Source organism: Triplophysa rosa, linkage group LG4, assembly GCF_024868665.1.
Source record: "Triplophysa rosa linkage group LG4, Trosa_1v2, whole genome shotgun sequence".
Taxonomy (NCBI): domain Eukaryota; kingdom Metazoa; phylum Chordata; class Actinopteri; order Cypriniformes; family Nemacheilidae; genus Triplophysa; species Triplophysa rosa.
Genome location: NC_079893.1, coordinates 19,490,362 through 19,512,785, shown reverse-complemented (window position 1 = coordinate 19,512,785; position 22,424 = coordinate 19,490,362). Strand labels below are relative to the sequence as shown.

General features: G+C 38.1%; 1 protein-coding gene across 8 annotated transcripts in view; it reads left to right on the top strand.

Moving 5' to 3' along the window:
* The first annotated feature begins 2,325 nt into the window (after positions 1-2,325).
* lmo7b (LIM domain 7b) overlaps positions 2,326-22,424 on the top strand; it is a 36,768-nt gene continuing 16,669 nt past the window's right edge. For 6 of the 8 annotated variants that reach the window (XM_057332248.1, XM_057332247.1, XM_057332244.1 and 3 more), the window contains exons 1-13: positions 2,328-2,636; positions 2,757-2,834; positions 6,692-6,762; positions 6,886-6,955; positions 8,382-8,488; positions 10,052-10,082; positions 11,635-11,721; positions 12,294-12,492; positions 13,273-13,429; positions 19,013-19,042; positions 20,085-20,292; positions 21,397-21,545; positions 21,726-22,239. In XM_057332248.1, coding sequence (XP_057188231.1) covers positions 2,766-2,834; positions 6,692-6,762; positions 6,886-6,955; positions 8,382-8,488; positions 10,052-10,082; positions 11,635-11,721; positions 12,294-12,492; positions 13,273-13,429; positions 19,013-19,042; positions 20,085-20,292; positions 21,397-21,545; positions 21,726-22,239 — 1,692 coding nt within the window. In that variant the 5' untranslated portion in view covers positions 2,328-2,636; positions 2,757-2,765. Of the gene's footprint in view, positions 2,637-2,756; positions 2,835-6,691; positions 6,763-6,885; positions 6,956-8,381; positions 8,489-10,051; positions 10,083-11,634; positions 11,722-12,293; positions 12,493-13,272; positions 13,430-14,638; positions 14,936-15,360; positions 15,670-19,012; positions 19,043-20,084; positions 20,293-21,396; positions 21,546-21,725; positions 22,240-22,424 lie in introns of all 8 variants that reach the window. The other 2 variants (XM_057332249.1, XM_057332243.1) reach the window with 2 other exon arrangements.

Sequence of the window (22,424 nt, the reverse complement as noted above, 5' to 3'; positions counted from 1 at the left end):
CACAATAAAAATGTATTATTCCAAGATGTGAATGGAAAACGGCTGACCTTTTAGACATATCTGCCAATGGATGCACAATTTATTTTTTAGATCTACTGTACTTTAAACTCTTATCTGTTCTCTGCACATGAACTGTACACCTTTAATTTACATATTTTTCTAATTTGCAATAAAGTCATTGTAGCGAGGAAGGCGGGGCGAGAGCCGTGGGGTGGGGCCGGCGGCGTAAGTGGCAACGAGTGTCAGCTGTGCGACCGCCGGTCCCCGCATGCCTCACGGGGGAGCTCGGGAGCATAAGAGGACGAGCGACCGGACCATCGAGAGAGAGGACCCGGGCCCGGAAGTTAAGTGGAGTCAGTTTGTTTGGCCGGCAGTCGGCCGCCGGCCTATTTTATTATTGTTTATTTACTTTCACGATTAAAAGTTTATTGTTTGAATGATGCCGGTTCCCGCCTCCTTCCTTCCCTTCTATTGAACTTTGTTACAGTCATGTTTACAGTTTTAAACTTTCACATGTTACAGACATTTCATCCCTAGTCGTAAGCCTCTCTATTGTGCTGCCTCAAATGAAAACATGGCGGGACATATAAATGTTTCTTGCATAAGATCTCTCTATCACTTGCTAAAGAACTTGACAGGGGGATGATGGGTACAGCCATTTTAAGAGTGTGTGACAAGCAACAGGTCAACCACAGGAATAGAGAAATAATTAATATAATTCACTTGCACATTAGGCCTACATATTTTTTATCATGAAATGTTAAGTTAATAAAAAATGCAAATGTATGCCTTATTTATTATTTATTTATTATTTACTAGAAGATTTAAATATATGCGTGATTTACTACATCTACATATATTTAAATTACTTTAACAGAAACCGCAAAACTGGTTACAGCTGAACAGCAAAGGACATTTTCCACCAACATCCTTTACAGAACTGCCATTGTAACCTGTGTCTTTGGTTTCATCAGACAACAACAACAGTGAGATAAAGTATTGGTGTGTGTCTGACAGTGTTGGGTAAGTTACTCTGAAAAAGTAATTAATTACTAGTTACTAATTACATATTCAACAATGTAATTAGATTACTGTACACATTACTCTCTCCAAAAAGTATTTAGTTACTAATTACTAATTACTTTCTATATCCTACATCAACTTTGTGATTCAAGGATAGGCATGAAACGACTCTTTTAATTCATTCAAATCAATAATATTAAACTACATAAAGTACTCTTATTAACTGACCAAAGTATTACAAGTGTGAGAATAATATTAAAGCACAGATTTTAAAGTTAGACTTTGAATTTTGATGTCAATTCCACTATTGCACACACATATATTACACAAAGTATTTAGTTTAATTACATCAAAAGTAACTGTAATTAAATTACAGAAAAATAAGAGTAATCCCTTACTTTACTTTTTTCAAGGAAAAGTAATTAAATTACAGTAACTAATTACTTAGTATAGTTACACCCAACACTGGTGTCTGACAGCAGACTAGTCACACAGGAAACCAGTGGGCAGACAGGCTTGTACATAGCTCCAGCTTTGGTTAACACTTCCTGTCGCTGGATGAAGCACTTCCTGTTTTAGTTCCAGCTGCTGAAAGCACGTCTCAGTGTAAGTTATAGCCATGTTAAGAACTTCAAGTGATAGAAGCTGCATCTTTCATGCTTAACTGGTTTTTCATGAGGTTTGCCTTGAAACCCTTTAAACAGGAAGCTTCTGTATAAAGGGAGTGTTGACATGTCTTTTCAAATAGTCAAAAGTATATTGTGACACCCTGTTTAATAATTCTGTGTAATTTTAAAAAAGTTGTATGCAATTTACTTATCATTATGATATTCCAAAACCATACTGTTGTTTATTTCTACGGATCACAAAAATATAAAAAAGATACTGTACGAATACATTTTCTATAGGATAAAGTACTGTATATAGAAACCAGACAACTAGAATACCAACATAAATGTACTTTTTGTCGCACAGAACTATTGTATGACCTCGGTGGACTTGAAATACAGCACACGTTTCAATGTTCTTGTAGGTTTTTAGACCTTTACAGATGAGGTTACTATGGACTGTAACTGTATGTAAAATATACTTGAGAAGCTTAATAAAAAAAACGTGATCAAATAAAATGGGAGGTGAGTAAACTGTTTTTCTTTTTTTTAGTATTTAAATTGTTCGTACCTACAGTATATTGATGAAATAAATATCTTGCGCCATCTGCTGGTTTTCGTTGACAAAACAGGTGAGCGCATGTCATCACTCTTCACAGCAGCAGGGGGCGTGGTTTATATTTAAACAGCTCATCACCGCTACATAGACGCGCTTGTCTCTGCAAACACGTCGCTGTTAACCCTGTCCCGTCGTTTAACAGAGACTTTTCCTGCTGACATTCAAATGCAACAGGATCGAGGGAAAAAGTGGTGATTATCTGAGTCTAGCAGCTTGATGTGCAGTCAATGTGATTTAACAAAGAAAGTTTGCAAAAAAGTTGCAGTGGAGGCGCGCAGTGGTAACGGGAAACACCTCGCGCTTCAGAAACGAGACTTCTGGAAGTGAGAATTTAACAATAATTTCGGCAAATAGATCAACGTGATACAACTTCCAGGGATTTGCAGGTGAGTTTGAGGAAATGTTGAGGTGTCTGTCAAAGTTCACAGGTGTGCAATGAACCTGTGTTATATTTTGAGGTTTTAAACACTAATGAAAGTTAACGCTTTTTTGTGAAATGCACACAGGTGTGAGAGATGGATTGGCGCGTGCAGTCTGCAGTCAGCTGTGAATTCGCCTTCCTTGAGGCACAGAGATGGATCGAGGTAATGATGACATCAGCAAGTGTTTCCTTTACTCTAAATGTAGTTTTTAATACATTGTCTTAAAAACACTATAGTTTATCTTATAAATTCAGAAATCATGTAGGGAGGATCTAAGAGTGTGTGTTCTCAGGAAATGCTTTATTTCCTGTGAGCTATTTAGGGGTGACAATTAAATGGAAACGAGACAAGATAGGTGTGCCATCATTGAAGGCTTTTATGTTTGCAAAGCAGCTTTAGATAACCTGTTTCATTGCAAAGTAGCTGGACGCCATCAACTCATGTGTCTTCTATTCGGTTATTGATCGTTTTACATAATGATGTAATGTTTTGCCTTCTATTATGTGGCTTTAATCATCATTTGATCACAAGACAGTCTGAACCAAGTGTCTAGTACCAAGAGGCACAAAAAAGTTTTGTGCTTGTGTCAATACAGGGATGGTGACGTTAATACTCCGATAAAGCACATGAAAATGGTCTTCATTCACTATGAAAATATATTGGAGCATTTACATATTATGATATTTCAAAGGTTAGTGATAGTGTTCAAATAGTGATAGTGTTGCAGGTCTGGAAAACTTTTATTTTTTTGTGTGTGTTTGGAGCTTGCATGATGGATGCTTTCTTGAGTTTCAGTTTGTTTAGCACTTGCGCCGCTTGTTATAGAGCTCATAAGCAGATAGAACTGAAATCAAACCACCATTTCCTGAAGACCTGCTACTATCATCTGCTACTAGGAAGGCATTACTTTTTGCCTGCATGTGATTTGGGCTTATGAAAAACTGTGACTGTTTGCGACACCTTACTCTAATATTTGCACTCTATGCAACATTTTACATTTCTATTCATTAATTTAGCAGTCTTGGTTTACAACTGAGAGCATTTTTGTATATTTATGACACACAATATGGTATAAAATATCAGAATGGCTTGTTTTAGATTTAGGATGCTCTTATGGGGAGTCTTTTGATGTAGTCTGTACTCAAGCAGCCATTGATGTACATTCCATGTGCCCAAACAAGCTTATGATCAGGATGCAGGATTGGGAAAGCACCAGGCATGGATGCTTCAGTGCCTCTCAGTCCGAACACAAAGGCCCCCTTAGCTGTTTGCTACATTTTGCTTGCCAAATGCCTAGAGTGGTACAGTCAGGTGGCTGCTTGCTTGGGGAGGAGAGTGAGTACCAGAGAGTACAGTGAGGGAAATAAGTATTTGATCCCCTGCTGATTTTGTAAGTTTGCCTACTTACAAACAAATGAAGGGTCTATAATTTTTATGGTGGGTTTATTTTAACTGATAGACACAGAATATTAAAAAAAATCAGGGGAAAAAAATGTTATATAAAGGTTATAAATTGATTTGCATTTCAGTCAGTGAAATAAGTATTTGATCCCCTACCAACTAGCAAGAATTCTGGCTCCACAGATTGGTTATGTGCCTATATGGACCACAGATTAGTCCTGTCACTTTAAGAAAGTACTCCTAAATCAGCTTGTTATGTATATAAAAGATGCCTGCCAACAGAATCTGTATCTTCCAGTTCAACCTCTCCAACACCATGGTCCAGACCAAATAGGTTTTAAAGGATGTCAGCGACAAGATTGGAGACCTGCACAAACCTTGAATAGGCTACAGACAGAAGCTTGGTGAGAAGGAGACAACTGTTGGTGTGATTATTTGGAAATAGAAGATATACAAAATAACTATCAAATGCCCTTGTTCTGGAGCTCCCTGCAATATTTCCCCAATGGGGTAAAGATGATCATGAGAAATGTTAAAGATCAGCCCAGAACTACACGGAAGAAGCCTGTTAATGATTTCAAGACAGTTGGGAACACAGTTAGCAAGCAAAACATTGGTAACACATTGGTAACACGCTATGCCACAGTAGACTGAAATCCTGAAGCACCCGCAAGGTCCTCCTGCCCAAGAAGGCCCGCCTGGCTCGTCTTAAGTTTGACAATGAACATCAAAATGATTCAGAAAAGGCTTTGGCGAAAGTGCTGGCACTGCTGTGAGACCAAAATGGACTCCTGTGTTTGGAGGGAGAGAAATGCTGACTATGAGCCCAAGAACATCATGTCTACAGAGAAGCACAGTGTTGGAAACATTCTGCTTCAGGGCTTTTTCTCTGCTACAGGTATACAGGATGACTTCACCGCATTGAGGGGCTGAGGGACGGGCCCATGTACCGTAAAATCTTGGACGAGAACCTCCTCCCCTTAACTAGGTCACTGAAGATGGGTCATGGATGAGCCTTTAACATGACAAAGACGCAAAACATATTGCCAAGACAACCAAATAGTGGCTTAAGGAGAAGCACATTAAATGTCCTAGCCAGTCTGTAGACCCTAGTCCTATAGAACCTCTGTGAAGGAGGCTAAAACTCCAATTTGCTGAGCGACAGCCAAGAAACCTTAAAGATTGACAGAGGAGTGGACTAAATGTATCCGGACACATGTGCAAACCTGGTGACCAACTATCAGAAATGTCTGACCTCTGTGCTTGCCAACAAGGGTTTCTCCACAAAGTACAAAGTTATGTTTTGCTTGGGGATCAAATACTTATTTCACTGACTGAAATGCAAATCAATTTATAACCTTTATATAACATTTTTTCCCCCTGATTTTTTTTAATATTCTGTGTCTATCAGTTAAAATAAACCCACCATAAAAATTATAGACCCTTCATTTGTTTGTAAGTAGGCAAACTTACAAAATCAGCAGGGGATCAAATACTTATTTCCCTCACTGTATGTGCCTTGTCATTTGAGGCCCTGTTTTATTGTGCTTAATTGTAGTGTGAAGTTTGGTTGATGACCTTATTAGATGGTCATTTGGATTGACATGATTCATTATGACAATTTTGCTTTGAGAGCAGCGTAAACTGCTATGATGATGATGATTGTTTAGAGACTGCACTTTTTAAGGTTTGAAGAGAGAGGTTTTTGTTTTCCCTCAGTGAATGATTTGGACAGTAGTTTGCAGTTTGATGGATTTGTCTTAATTACAGTCTCTTGTATGTTAATGTTAAATCACAAAACAATTGTGTGGATTACTTTTGCACAACATAAAATGTATGTTTGGAGTAGACAAAAGCGTGCTATGTTTCAGGTGGACTGTGGTTTCCTGTCTGTGGACATCAGTTTCATGTCACAATCAACCATGTGTTTGTTTTGAAGATGAGTTTTCATGTGCGAGGAGAACGCTGTTGCTTAATAAAGCAATAAGCCCCGCGAAGCAGGGGGTTACGGTGCATTTTATAGCATCTAAGTGCACCTAAAACCCCCTTAGCTGTTATAAAATGCACTGTAAGCCACTGCTTCACGGGGCTTATTGCTTTTATAAAACAGTTATTCCATATGCATAGCAAGGTTTCATAGCCTAAATATCACTTTATTTACTTTATTTTATGTAATGCGTCAGCCGTTATAAATCGGGGTATTTTATAACGACTTAGAACTCTGCTCAACCAATCAGAATCAAGGACCAGAACTGACCGTTTTATAAAGTGCATTTTATAACAGCTATGTGCGTCTAAAACCCCCTTAGCTGTTATAAAATGCACTGTAAGCCACTGCTTTGCGGGGCTTATTGCTTTTATAAAACAGTTATTCCATATGCGTAGCTAGGTTTCATAAAATAAAGTAAATAAAAGGATATTTAGGCTTTGTAATGCGTCAGCCGTTATAAATCGGGGTATTTTATAACGGCTTAGAACTTGGCTCAGCCAATCAGAATCAAGGACCAGAACTGACCGTTTATAATATTTTCTAAAAAAGTGCTGTGGTATGTCTGTGTATTAATTCTATTATCATGTTATACAACGTATGTGACTTGTTTGAATTTATTCCTGGACAGAATGTGACCCAAAAGCGTTTTGGAAGCAAATCTTTTCGGGTAGCTTTAGAAGACGGGGTCCTTCTGTGCAAGTAAGTGGTTTTGATATGATCGTTTGCTATTATGATATAACAATGGAGCCCCTACACAACATTTAAAGGATCACCTTAAATTAATCATTAAATGTTTTTATGTTGTCTATCATTTGTTTTTAGCCTTATCAACACACTTAAACCAGGAATCATCAAACGAGTAAATAGGCTGTCCACTCCTATTGCAGGCTTGGTGAGCATATTTTAAAACCAGATTCATTGCAGAATTAAAGGGATAGTTCACCCCAAATGAAAACTGTCATCATTTTCTCACCCTCTTGACACTTCAAACCTGTATCCCAGTACCTTTTTTACCTTTGTAGAGATGACATATTTTTGTAGGCTCACCCGGAAGTAAGCGCCGCGCTTGCTCCCACTACCGAAAGCCTATGCATTTTTCCCATAGACTTTTGGAAGATCGCAAAAAATAAGCTCTGTGATTAACAAAGGTTTATGATGTTTACACGTTTTGTCTATCAAGATAATCTTCAAAAATCAACACAACATTTGTTACATTTGAAGCCGAAATCGAAAGTAAAAAGCTAACACGATGCTATAAACAGACTACACTTAAGGTTGCTCGATATCGAGGTCCCCACCACCAAGCCTCCGACAACTCTTTCAAACATGATCATAAATGTGTTCCCTGGTAAGTAATTACTCCGTGAATGAATCCGCATCTACGTTTTAAGCGATCTGTGCCCATGATGCATTATTTGTGAGCTTTATAAGCGCGAGGACGTCTAACGTCCCCGCCAAAGGAAGTAGTCGCTTTTAGCAACTTGTTAGCAACTGCCGTTTTTAAGACACAATAAGGCTTTAAAAAATCACAAGCGGGTTATAATTGGTTTGTTTTATGTCATAGAATAAAACGTGAAAATATTTAGAGGTTTTGTTTACCACAGACCTTATTTTGGGTGATTTACCAAAAACCCATTAAAAAAAACCCATAGACTTTGGAGCGATGGAACCAGAAGTCCTAAAATGCTAACACGCTTCTGGGTTTTACATCATCATCTCGGCTCCCTATTACTTCTGCAAAACGCAAAAGAATATATTTTGAAAAATGTTGGTAAAAGGAAACCGTTGTTCCCCATTGACTTGCATTGGTTTTATGTCCACACGGTAGAAGTCAATGGGGACCAACGGTTTTTGGTTACCAACATTCTTCAAAATAGCTTCTTTTGTGTTTTGCAGGAGAAAGGAAGTCATAAAAGTATAAAATGACAAGAGGGTGAGTAAATGATGACAGAAGTTCATTTTGGGGTGAACTATCCCTTTTTTTTTTAAATGTTTTAGTTTTAGAAATTTAAATGTTTAGTCAACATATTTCTAAGTGTATATTGTAGAGTATACTTATATAAACACTGCAGTCATGTAAAATATCTTGTGCACGTAGGATTCCAGTTTTAAATGCTGAGAATTAAATGTGGGCCAGCACCTGACACTCTCCTTCTTTAGTTCCCACCCCTTTTCTGTTCAACCAGCCCATCTCCTATACTGGTGTCAGTGTAACTTTCCAGACAAGTTTTCCAGACATGTTTGAACTGTGTATAAACTTTGAGGATTATGTTTAACCTGATATCTTCTTTAGCTCATTGTTGATCTCTTCTCCTTAGGATAATGTGAATGTGTTTCTCAAAGCTTGTGAGAAATTAGGGCTCAATGAAGCTCAGCTCTTTCACCCTGGAGATTTACAGGATGTGTCCACTCGCGTGACCGTCAGGTGAGCAGAAAAAGGCGTAATTCTTATTCCTGATTTGGTGTTTATAGTGAAGTTAAATAGGTTGCCTGTGTTTTTTCAATATCTTAATATTTTTTTATAATTCAACAAAGCTTTGAATATCAGGAGCATATCCTTATGTCAATATTTAAGTTCTCCCTGCAGGTTTGAAGAAAGTACTGTAGGCCTTTTCTCTCAGGAACATGGGTTTTATTTAAATCGTGTTTGCAGTTATATTTAATTTCCATACCAGATAAAAGGCTAGTTGGATCTGGCACTGAGTCCCGTCATACATTTCAAACAATGACATCTGACCAGTCCAGAGTCGTGTGTCAGTCCTTGCGCTCTATGGAAATGCATAGAATAAAATATGATGTTATGTAAATAGTGAAGCAGTCAGACCTAACTCTGTCATCATTCATATCACAGCTAGGCATCATCTGGTGGTCGTGAATTGCTGTTTGCAAACCATTTACTTGCGTGATGTGTCTTATTTCTGATTGAAAAAGTTAAATTGATGAATTGACTGGATGAAAAGTGGTTTCAGTACCACCAATGGTTTAGAGGGGGGTAGTTAAAATAAGAAGACTTGATGATGTCAAGTGAAAAGAAAGCCATTTCAGGAAAGAACAACTGTAGATATGTTCAAAAATAGTTTGTTTTGAAATATGTTTAGCTAACAAGAGAATTAATTATCTTTACTATTAAACTGGTGTAGCACCAATACAGATAGTAACATTTAAAATAGTTGAGTTTTAAAAGGATTTAGACTAGGGCTTTGACACACAGTTGTATCCCTTCTTTTCGGTTCTTTTCAATTAAAGTGACAAACACATATGGAGAAAGTTTATGCATTCCCTATTATTGCCTATATATGTTTTTTTCTTGCACTTCCTGATTCATCCAAGAAACCGTGCCCTCCTGAGAGTTTCATGTCAAAAGAGACACAGCAGGGCCACCATGACTCCTAAATTTAGCCGCAGATGGCTCTTCCTTCAAACCAAATGCTATGGCAAAGCTATAGTGGATCTGCTATTTTTAACTTGCATACTTTCCCGCGGTCCTCTTGATTTATGGCTCGACAACACTTTCACTTACTGTAGTAACTTCAGAACAGCAAACCACCAATTAATGCTACCGAATACACCCTGTCTAAAAGATTTAAGATAAACAATGTGTGATGTTTTAATGGTGACATTGATTTAAGTATGTTTGTCAGTCTATAGAGACAAACAGATGGCTCATGTGTCCAGTGTCCTGCTGTGTGAATAAGGTTGTTCTTCTCTCAGATGGGATGGTTTCTTTTCACCACATGCTTTGTTTACGTTCTTGATATACATTAGCATTGGTTTATAATTTGTAACGGACTAACTTGAAAAGTGTGCATGACGAGTGCTTACTGTAGGGGTTAAGTGGTAGGTGACTTCCATTTATAGCAGTGACTTAATTTTATTGGAGGGTATGAGATGGGGTTAGTTGCTGTGACTGGAAGTTAGAACTGATCACACATATCGTTCTGTCGGTGAATGCTCTATACATTTAGCTACCTTTTTTCTTTCTATCCAGGCGTGAAGAGACTAGCAGGAGACTGAAAAACGTAAGTTGTTTATTTTAAAAGATGTTATTAATGACAAACTACTTCTGAGAGGTGAATTTAGTTGGAGTTGGAGTCATTTTATTTTATTTCTTTCTCTTTGGACTGAATTTGGCCTTTGACTCCTTAGTTTGCATACCAAACAATCATTTACTGTAATCTCATCAGTCCTCTGCTAAATGTGTCAGTGCCATGTCATTTAATATTGACTAATTTATGTGAGGTCACACGAGCTTCTCTGCACTACATGGTTCATGGTCTGTATATGCTTTATTAATTCAAATGTAATACAATATTTCCATATACTGTATAAAGCCTTCATCTAATTTACTCTAGTGTTTGAGCTGTGATGTGTACAGTATTCAACTCATTATGTATATTGGTTTTAAGTGCTGTCCTGACTGTAACTCATTTTGTGCTATGATTTTCAAGTAGTTTGGGGAAAAACAAATAAACAGTATTGAAGACTACACAGTTAAAGACCGGTTAGGTCTAAGGCAGGTGTAATGAGACAGTTGTGTAGCTGCGCTGTGTGTGCGCGCGTGTGCTTTTGTCTGTGGGGGGGGGGGTAATAGCTTTCTAGATGAAGAAAAAAGCTGACCTGTTCATGCCACACACACACGTTGGCTTTCTATGTTTTGTGGGAACTGGGAATGATTTTTATGCTTTACAATTTATCCCCTCACCCCTAAACCTAACCATCACACAAACCTTTTTTCCATTTTCAAATAAACATCATTTAGTTTGATTTGAAAGCTGTTTTCCTTATGGGGACCAAAAGTAATGTCAAAAATGAGTGGTATTACTTTATTTGTGGGGGCATCTGGGAAATTCCGTGAAAATGTCAGCCTTACCATGAAAAGTTTTTACCAACGGTTTTTACTTTGGTAACGGCACAGATATTAACATTTGGTGGTTCAAATACCCATGTGGGATCTCTCTTCAAATTTGTTTTATTTTTTGTGCATGATTTTTCATAGTCAGGTAAGTGCCATTTTCAGGATTGTAACACCCATAACGCTACATATTCCTCATAAATGAACACATGAAAATTAAAATAAAATAACTATTTTATGTTCTATAAATAGGCATCCCTTCTCCATTAATTGGGTATTATTGCTTCAGGATTGTGCATTTTATTTTACAGAAATCCTACAAAGTTTGTCGTCTCCCAAAAAACGCGTCCTTTTTTGTCACATCCATAACGCATGTTTATTTCCGTTTTTTATAATAGAAAATTTGTTCATAGACTGACATTTTTTATGTTTAGACTCTGTCAACAAGGGTTTAGTAAAATATCAACAGATGGTTCAATATATTTGTAACAAATTCATTCTCTGAGCATTTTTATGTCACGTCCATAACGCAAAATGTCACGTCCATATGTCACAATTGCCCATTTGGTCCCCCACAGTGTAGGGATTATTAGACATGCACATATCCTTGGATGCTTGGTTTAGGGCTTCTTTTTAAGATGTATTTATGAATGTCTATAGAGTAATTAATACATTATTTTTGTGATTTTTGTCCCCAAAATCTTTTCCATCATGTACAGGTTTTGATCACTATATACTGGCTTGGAAAAAGGGCTCAGGCTGACCCATTGTACACTGGACCACAGCTTAACCTGAAAGCATTTGAGGTATTTCCATTTTGCTGTAATTTTAATTGTTCTTGTATCTATGCATTAGACTAGAGAATCTGTAGAATTATTTGTAAAATATATTGGGAAAGATTTATGTTTGTAGTGTCTAGCTTAAAATATCTCAATAAAAAAGACACTAAAAATAATAAAATATTCTTTTACCGACCCATTGACATTACACATACAGTTTTTGAAAATCGCTAACATTGGTACAAAGCTGAATTTGAATTGGTGAATTGCTTCTTTGAACTGTTAATGTCTCGCCTCTGTAAGGTTGTGTTGGGAATCTCATGTGATTTGGACTCGCTATGTCCATTCACAGGAAAGACGTTGCGCAGATCCAGAGCTCCTCATTAATTTTGAGTCCCTGATTAAAATGATTCACTCAGGCGTAGCTCTGTCTTGTCTGGCCTTGAAGAGTAATTATTGGTGCACTGACCAGCATACTGCTCATTGCTTGGGTCAGAGAAATGAAAGGCACAGAACAAATCCACGGGAGCTGAGTTTTATTCATTTAAATTTGTTTGCCTTGCGCCTCTTTTGTGTCCGGTTTGTTCACCATCTATCAGGCTCTGGAGGAGTCTGTGCACTCCAAGTCGAATGTGAGGGACAGTGGCTTTGCAGAGGGCTGGTTTTCTGACAGGGAGGATCTATACAGCTTGAAGCAGTCGGGCTACAGGAGGGAGGAATCAGTCGAGAGCTTGGATTCGGTGGAGTCTCGCACGCTCAGTTTAGCTTCAGACTGCACCCTCAGAGCTGGCAGTGAAGGTAAGAGTGTGTCTTTTTTTATTGGGAATAAAAACGAATATGCAAATTTTATGAGTTGCTGTAAGACTGGTCAACGAATTGGTTTTGGGAATCCTTGTATCTTAGGCTTGTTTTGAGTTCACCTGGAGCTAATTGGAAAAGTCTTTGAGCATTGTTTTAAGGCTTTTTTGCCCAGAAACAACTAGATGAAAGGCAATGTAATGGAAATGAATTCAGAAAAAAAAATGTTGAAAGTAAAATAAAGCTCATGAATTTTGAGGTCAGACTTAACTTGTGTTGGTTAGCTCAGAAAAACACAGTGTGATGTAACAACAGAAACTTCATTAGGTATATTACATGTTTTGATATGAATAATAATGAACTTTTTTTGGTGCAAGTATTGTTGGGCCGTTAGAAAGTTGTCTATAATAATTTTAGTTGGAACTTTAACTGGACCTTTTAGTTCAATACTTGAGTTCACTGTTGCTTGGATATCTCAAAGTGACCAAAAATCACAATCACTTGTTTACTTTCTGCCTTCGATATTGCATCTCTCAAACACTTGGTAATGAAAGTTCAGCACTTGGAATTGTCATTTCACCCCTTCCATTCACGTAAGCGTGACATTCCCATCGTCGTTTCACACCCATTGGGTAATGCGCAAAGATGCTGCCAAGTTAAGTAAGGCGTGTACCATTTACACACGTAATTCGAACTATAAATCTGGTCACAGTCTTATGTTTTGCTTTTGTTTATCTTCTTTCACGAAGCATTCACCTTTTCACTTTTATTTTGTCCCAGGTTGCAGCAGTGACGCAGAAGCTGAACATTGCTTCATGATGGCAGAAGGAAGAAAGAGTGACATTCCCAGAGAGCGAGTGCATGGCCCATCTGCCCTTAGAAGAAAAAGAGTCGAACAACGGGAGGGGGACAGAGGGTCTACAGGCCCCATAATTAGGTATGATGCACTATCTGCCACTATGCTTAAAAATACTGACTTCGCTTAAAATGTTGGATGACATTTTGCTAAGCTCCTAACAAAAGATATCAGTTGATATCAACAGATTTCCAGCCCTTGGATTTGACGCCATTCAGGGTTAAGCGTACTAAGATATCTTTGTCCAAATTGTATGGTGTTATTTTACAGTATGCATACTCTTAAAATGTTTTGTTTTTAACAAAACACTTTGTTCTTAAAGGGATAGTTCTCCCAAAAATAAAAATTCTGTCATCATTTACTCACCCTCGAGTGAAAGTGACGAAGTGTTCCAAATCTGTATAAAATTATTTTTTCTAATGAACGCAGATAAATATATTTGGGAGAATGCTTATAACCAAATAGTTCTTGGCCCCCATTGACTACCATGTAATGACAATGGTAGTCAAAAAATGACAATGGTTGTCGAAAGTGCCCCAGAACTGTTTGCTTTTCTTCATTCTTCAAAATATCTTCTTTTGTGTTCAACAGAAGAAAGAAATTTACTAAGTTTTTCCTACTAGTCAATAATCAATAATGTCAATAATGAAGTAAATGAAGACAGAATTTTTATTTTTGGAAAATGTGTTTAGTTAAGGACAATACATTTTGTGATACTTTTCAGTCAATCTTGTGTTTTTCCTTTTATTTATTTGACACAATAAACACCAAAGAACTCATACTGTGTTAAAGAACACAATGTGTTTGAATAAAATTCCATAAAACCAAAAATGTGTTCAATAACAACACATCCTTTTTGAGACCGTATCCTCCTCCGAATGCATTGTGAAAAAGTAAAAAAAAGATTTTTCTGGTATTTCTAAAATTACTTAATTGTACTTAATTGTATTACTTAAAAGTTAATTTGACCTTGTTTTTTGGCAGTATTTGAGGTCTGAAAAATACAGGGCATCTTTTCTGTTATTTTGACCTAAATGAAACCTTTTCATTTAATTTATTTCTTGTGTTTGTCTATATACTATCTTATGCAAGTACTCCGAGCTTCTGAAACCACATCAAACTTATTTTGTGTGTATGAGTGCAGACTTGGCTTATTCTGATTCTGAAATCCGTAGATTATGAGGCAGTTGGCTCTGACAGGAGTAGGCAGCGAGGCAGCTCACGAAGTTTTGGAACCGAGCTTTGAGGTGTTTTTCTTAGTCTGTCCGCCTCGTTTTTTTTTGGCATTAGTGAAAGTGGGAGGGGCGACGATCTCCCTCCTGCCTCTGCTTTCCTCCAATGGGCAAGCAGTTACCAGAGTGACAGCGACTCTGATGTGGACCGCCCTGAACCAGACCTTGTGCAGGATGACCTAGCAAGTCGCAGATTTCGCTCTGTAACCTCTACAGCCCCCGTGAACTTTGCCGTTCCTTCAAAGCTCAGGGGCCCTAGGGTGACCCCAATGGTTAGCCCATGTGCCAAGTCATGGCTCACCTTGTCAGACGCTTCACGGCTGGCTGCCGTGCCGTCCCAGAGATCAAATCGGAGGTCAGAGTCTAAAAAGTGTTTCGCGCCGTGACTGTCTGCCGTGGTTTCCCTAATATTTGTGCTTGTGTACATCCAACTTATCTCTGCCTAAAAAGCTTATTTATTTACAAGCTGTTCATAGTTTTTTTGCTGTGTTCGAACTCATTTGGAAGAGTGTTACTGCCTTGTATGTGGTCTCTTGGTGGCAGATGTTTTAAGAGACTTGTTAGCAACTCACCTCATTTCAACTAACCGCTGTTGGACATTTACATGCATTCCACTAACTAGCGCTAAAACAAAATCCAAAGGAGTGGTTCACACTTCTCATTTTCACATGCATGGCTGTTTGTGCTTCCTGGAGAAACAAACTGAGCTAAAAATTTGCACTCACCCTGTTGATCTGGAAACGTTCATATCTCATATGGGTGGCTCTTTCTTGGAAGCAGCATACCGTCCACCGTACCCTCTGAAAATGGACGGACAGACTCTGAATCAGGCATGATTGAGGAAGAGTTTCTTCATCGAGTCCTGAATGATGGCACAAGTGATTCTGATGAGGACAGAGGATACGCTGACCCTGTGCAGGACGACCTTCACGCACGTCGGGTGCTCTTATCCGAACATCAGACCTCTGTCAATGTCGACTCGGACAAGTTCCTGCCCAAATACTGGACACCTGAAGAAGATCTACATGTTCAAAAGATAAGGCTAGGGTCCCAGCGCAGACCATGGTACAAAAAGCTGCAGGGCTTCAGGTTTGTCGTGTGATCACACAGAGATTAGGTCTGTTTTATTAAGGTCTAGAATCCTTTCTGTAGAAACTTAATCTTGAAAAGGAGGTCAATCAATTATCAGGACATCAGTCAAATTAAATGAATGATATGACCATTAATTATGTAATTAATTATAGAGTTAGTTGGAACACGTTATAGGTATTCGCCTTTTAAAATGAAACAAAGACTGGTTTAAAGTTCCCATGATATAGCAACTGACCATATTTATTAGCGCACATTATTAGTTGTGGTGAACAATTCATTTGTCCAAGTCAATCCTTTATAATCTTTAACCAAAATCTGAGAATGTACACTGAAAAACAACTAATACGATTTACAGAATTTTTTTTGTGTTTGCACAATTTTCTGCACACAGTTAAATTTACTTAAAAAACAAACTGTGCAAAAAATTGACAAAAAATACGGTAAAATTTACTTGAAAACTGTGCAAAAACTTGCGCAAATTAACAAAAAATTAAGTAAATCCTACTAGTTAGGACTAGTACTTCTGTTCTGAAGTGGCAATTCTTCCCCTGATGACGTCAGTTTGATAGCTTCCGAATCACTCCCCTCTAGACATGTGCCCGGTTAACCGCGGTTACCACTAAATCCCGCTGAAACTGAGCTGGCTGCGATAATGCAAGGTATCATTATTTTATTGATGCGTACTATTGCGTAGCTTATCCGTGAAGCACGGCTCTGGGATCAGGAAGTGCTGCTCGATCTAAAAGCAATGCGAGTTTGAGTCGCTTATAACGTGCATTTAAAAAAGCAACACCCGTCAAACATGATCATTATAAATATACTTTATTATCATGAAAATACCTGAGGAGGATTGAGGATAAGTGATAAAAACATGTCCTTAGGCATTTCCTAGAACTATGTGTGTTATGGTCTTCTTCTGCAGTGCGTATTTGGAGTTTCTGCTTGAGAGCGCCCTCTGGCTTTCGGATGCAGCAGCATTTTACCGCACTTCACACACAAGTTGTGCATAAATCACGTGATAGATATTTTCGGTTAACCGGGCATATGTCTACTCCCCTCCAACTGTCAGACTGACAGCTTTGTTTCTGAATGAAATGACTACTTTTCCAGATCAAGTCAATTCGCAGTGAAAGAAAACAAGCCACAGTCTTTATTTTTCTCTTTCAATATTCTGTTTAACTCTGAAATACTTCAAAATACTCAAGTCAAGTTAATATTGGCTTCTGGTTCACACAGACTTTAAAGGGGTCATCTGACACGGCTAAAACGAATATTATCGTTTGTTTTAGATGTAATGCATTGTGTATGTATGATTAAAGTAAAAAAAATGCTGTATTTTCACATACCGTGCGTGTCTGTATCTCCTCTTTGCCCCGCCTCTCTGAAACTAACAGATTTTTTATGAAGCTCATCGCTCTGAAAAGCGAGGTGTGCTATGATTGGCCAGTTAACCAGTGTGTAGTGATTGGTCGAATACTGCAAGCGTGTGACAAAAATGTAACGCCTCTTACCATATTTGGAACATCAGGTTCCAAAGCAATTGTACTGACAGGTACGCCCGCCTTACTTGCGTATACATTTGGGCGGTCTTAGTCAAATCATACCACAAACTGACGTAGATTTGTGGGGGTGTGGTTACACGAGGCGTTTCAGGCAGGTCTCAGTGAGCATTCACTTTTAGATGGAATGCATCTTTTGTTCCGACACTTTAATTTTTAAAATTTTACGTGTCTAATACATGCATGGGCAACTTATAACACACCAAATATAATATAATTATTAATAAAGTAGTCCACAAAAAAAGTTTTTCTAATTTACATGCCATTTTATGACTTAATTTCTTCAGCTGAACACAACAAATATGTTTATAAAAATATGCTCTCATCTTGCATGTCTTTCAAGACAAACAGACAGAAGTCATAATATTGTACAACAAAATAGACATACAGTACACAAAACCAATGAGTTGAATGTTCAGCCATATTTTGTTTTGGCCTAATATATATTTGCTTGGGTTTCAGTGTTGCTAAAGTTTAAAATATGAAGTTAAACGATGTGGTTTATGTGTGTTTATAAACAATTCATAAGACATTTACCAACCCAATGGAGTTGTTTGGATTACTTTTGCGATTGGTTTTATGTTGGATATATGCGTCTTGGAGCTTTAACATGTTCACATGTTTAACATGTAGACATACAATGATGAAGTTTTTTTAAATAATATTTGTAATATATAATATGAATAATATTTGTTTTCATTCAGCTGAAGAAAGGAGGTTAAGTAAGAAAGGAGGTCATATCTGAAATGGCTTGAGGACTTGTAAAGTAGAATTTTCATTTTTGAGTGAATTAATCCTTTAGGTTAAATTGATGGCCCAATTTAAAACTTTATTATTGCTGTTTGTGTTGAATGTTCTCATGTTTTATCATCTGTGCTTGTTTTCCATATGCCTTAAGCTAAAATTACATCAGTTCTTGAGTTTGATACACCCTAAACATTCTTGTTTCTTTGGTCCCTTTACAGTCTCTGTCTTTTTTATTCTTTGTTGGCTTCCTCTCTCTTTCTCTGTGTCTCTCCTGCCTGTAGCCGAAAGATGTCTGGTTCCTCTGAGGACGAGCCTGACTTTGACATCACTCCTTGGCTAGCTGCACCTGCTCCAACCTTCTCACCTGCTTCCAAATCCCCACACACCTTCTGAGACTCAAAACTCCTACACACTCATTTCATCTTAATTCTTAAGTTTTCCTTTTTGTGCAGCTAGTAGTACATTGGATCATTAAGTCATGAGCCAAAATAATGTAAGGTATTGCAATACCAAGTAAATGCAGATGTTATTAAAATGTCTTCTACAGTAAGCTTTGCTTTGTTACAAACCTTAGTTTGAGGCAGCGTTGTTTTAAAATACAATCGGATACTATGTTTGCCCAAAAAGTGCTTCCTTTTTAATGAAGCTTGCTTTTTTTTGTAATTTAAGGAGTAATGTTTTTATCAAAGTCCCTTTATGCCTTACTTGAGCTGATTTAGGGCCACTGTAAAATATTTGGTTTTACTTTAGAAATATTTCATGCATGTGGAGAGAATTTGGTTTGCATGCAGCCGAACAACTGGAACTTTTCTCAGATGCTTCAATGTTTGTTGTGTCCTTCTGATGTGTCACAGACGGTTGCTGCACTTGCTGAAATATCAGATTAACATGTTAATTTACGTCAGCCAATAAAAATACCAACTCCAAAGCCCATAATTTGTGTGAACTTTAATGTCATTGATGTTATTGTTAAAAGTATTTACATCCTAAAAATAATAGTTCACCCCAATATGAATGTTTTCATGATTTCCCAGATTGCATACAAGACGCTCTTATTCCTTCGGGTGAGTTACAGATATTTGATGTTGCTTCAGTGGTGGCCTTGTCATTTTGTTCTAGCAAATAGCTGATTCTCTTTGCATTTCTATTGTTATTATATGGGGCTGCTTTTTAATGATTTAAATGCTGAATTGATGTTTTTAAAACGGAACATTTTACACCAGTGCTTGTGCATTTGCAACAGTTATTGTGCATTGCTATTTATGTTGCTTTGAAGTACTTGCATATACTACACACACACGCTATTGTGATACCATGCGCTTATCTTATCTTAGCATTTTGAAATGATTCTTTGTGAGCTGTATGCACTGTAAGCAAATGTGGTATGTTTATCTGAGCTTGATGTTTGACTTTCTGCTGGTTTATCTTTGTTTATTGGTGCTGATTGTAGGTCTTATTTAAAGGGGTTATATGACACGGCTTAAACAAATATTATCGTTTGTTTTAGATATAACACAATGTGTATAGATGATTTAAGGTTCAAAAATGCTGTATTTTCACATACCGTGCATGTTTGTATCTCCTCTTTGCCCCGCCTCTCTGAAACGTGCAGATTTTTTACAAAGCTCATTGCTCTGAAAAGCGAGGTGTGCTATGATTGGCCAGTTAATACTGCAAGCGTGTGACGGAAATGTAACACCTCTTACTATATTTGGAACATCATGTTCCAAAGCAATTGTTCTGACAGGAACGCCCACCTTACTTGCGTATACTTTTGGGCGGTCTTAGTCAAATCATACCACGAACTGACATAGATTTGTGGGGGTGTGGTTACAGGAGGCATTTCAGGCAGGTCTGGGTGAGCATTCACTTTTGTTCCGACACTTACATTTGTGCAATTTTACGTGTCTAATACATGCATGGGCAATTTATAACACACCAAAGACAGAAAAACATGTATCCATGCCATATGACCCCTTTAACCTCTAGATGTCAGTATAACACAATAATTCTTTTGTGAAAGCCAAGATTTGTAAATTTTATACCTTTTGCTTATTGGCTTTTTATTCATGTTATTTAACAAACATGTATTTCACCACCACACAGGAGCAAATCCATGGGCGACATCACGCTGGAGCCCATACCACAGGAATCTGACAACTGCTCGAGCTTTGACCAGCTGGGCTCACGGCATGTTCACCAGAGATCTGTTGGAGAGCTGACCCTTGAACCCTCGGCTTTACAGAGAGTTCAACGGGAGCAGTTACAGAGTATCCGGGTCAGAATGAAGGAAAATGAAGCCAAGTGGCATGAAGTGAGTGACGCTTGTATAACAAACATGCTCGGTCATCACTTGGTCATTAAACATACATCAAAACAGCATAACGTTTAAAACGAGTCATTTAATTCATGTGAAAACATAAAAAACGATCACAACATATCATTTAATGCTTATGAGTAGTAACTTGTAAATCCCGCTAGACTAGGCTTCTAAACTAGACCCACTTCTCTCTCCAAAATTTTCTTATTTCAGTGATCTGCCAGGTTGTAGGAACATAATCTGTGTGCTATTCCACAGAACGGCTGTACTATTAAAAATATGTTTTCTAGCCACGTTTATCAATAAAGAAACTCAACAAAAACACGTTTTCTTTTAAAGGACCATTGTGTAATTTTTTGCAGCATCTAGCGGTGATGTTGCAAATTGCAACCAAAGGCTCACTTTCCTCTCTCCCCTTCCTTTCAAAGTTGTACGGAGGCTGAGAGTGTACCAAGATGTCATCACATTTTTGCTTCTTTTCTGAAGGATATAACATGTTTACGAAATGCGCTCTGCAGCTGTTTGTGCATTTAGAGCTACTGTAGAAAAGACATGGCAAATTACATGCAAGGGGACCCGCAGTGTATGTAGATAGAAATAGCTCATTCTAAGGTAATAAAAACATAACGCTTCATTGTGTAAGGTCTTTATACACCTCTGAACACATAGTTATGTATATTTTATTGCATTTCTGTCAATAGATCCTCCAAAAAATTACACACTGGACCTTTAACATGACACTAAATGGGAACATGCTGAATGCATACTGCATTTTTTTTCTTTAAATATATATATTTTTCTCTTGTGGCATATATTTCTCTGACAATTGTTTAAGCTTTGTATCCTAGCACTTGATATGGCTGGTGCTATTTCTCAGTTACCACGATAGGGGTCCTCATTGAGCCTAATAGCAGGGAAATATATTTGTTTTTGGTGTCTTTTAGAATCTAGATCATTCACACATTACACAATATTGTTTGGTGCATTTTTTATTCTCTTGTCTGTATTTTCATATGTATTGACAGGAAGTGACGAGCCAAAAAGTGTGAAATGTGTGAGAAGACTTTGGTATCAGTTAATTTTCACCTGTCACTGTAGGACCTGAGCAGGTGGAAGAGCCGTCGGAGGAGTGCAAACTCTGATCTCCACCGGAAGCGAGAGGAGAGGGAGCAGAGAGAGCTCATAACCAGCGGGGGAGTGACCGGTAACATCAGAACTGCATTTCTCCAAGGGGTACCAGAGGAGAGGTGATATACACAAACTATTGCTCATTCCTTGTCTTGTTTTCTGCTTGTTCTGGTGTATTTAACCATAAGTCTTAAAATGAAACATGACTGTGTCAGCCACACATTGTATGGTTGATTGGTTAATAGAGACATTTGATACTTACACCTGCCCATCTCCACCCCCCTCTCTCTGTATTTCAGTTCACACAAGACCATCAGTAACCACGTGCTCTGCAGTAGCACCTCACTCCATTCACAAACTTCAGCCATTGGAGTGAAGATCCACCCAATCTCTCAGACTTCAGATCAGACATACATTCCAGTTGCAATGCCTGGACGTATGAGTGATGCTGGGTCTGCTGTCAGTAGCTCTGTGTTATCAGGGTGGTCCACCACTTCTGGTGTAGAGGCATCTGATTCACTAGCCCAAACGTGCACCAGTCTGTTCTTCAGCCCACCAGCAGCTGTTGTTCCTGAACAGAGCTCACCTACAGATTTTGCTGTCTCTGAACCCTACCAGCAGCAGCGTGGTACGGATTTTAGCCGCCGGGCAAGCCTTCTGGAGAGCTTTTACGCTGGGGGAACACGGCTGTCTGCCACTCTTCCTAGAGGTTTCAGGAGGTCAGAAGGTTGTACACGCCTATCCATGGGTGTCACACCTCGTCCATTTGGAGCCAAGCCCTCCAAAGTGCCCTCACTGCCTAGAGGATTCGCTGTAAGTGAAGTTTCTGCTAAAGGTTGTCATTTGCATTGACTTGATTTAATGTCATTTTGTTTCAGTTTACTAGTTTAAATGGATCACTGTGTGTCCTAAAATATCTTGTGTTAGAGAAAAATGATCTTAGTGTCATGACTTGAAAATCTTTCGAAAAAGAATGTTATTTGAAAGACAAAGAAAGT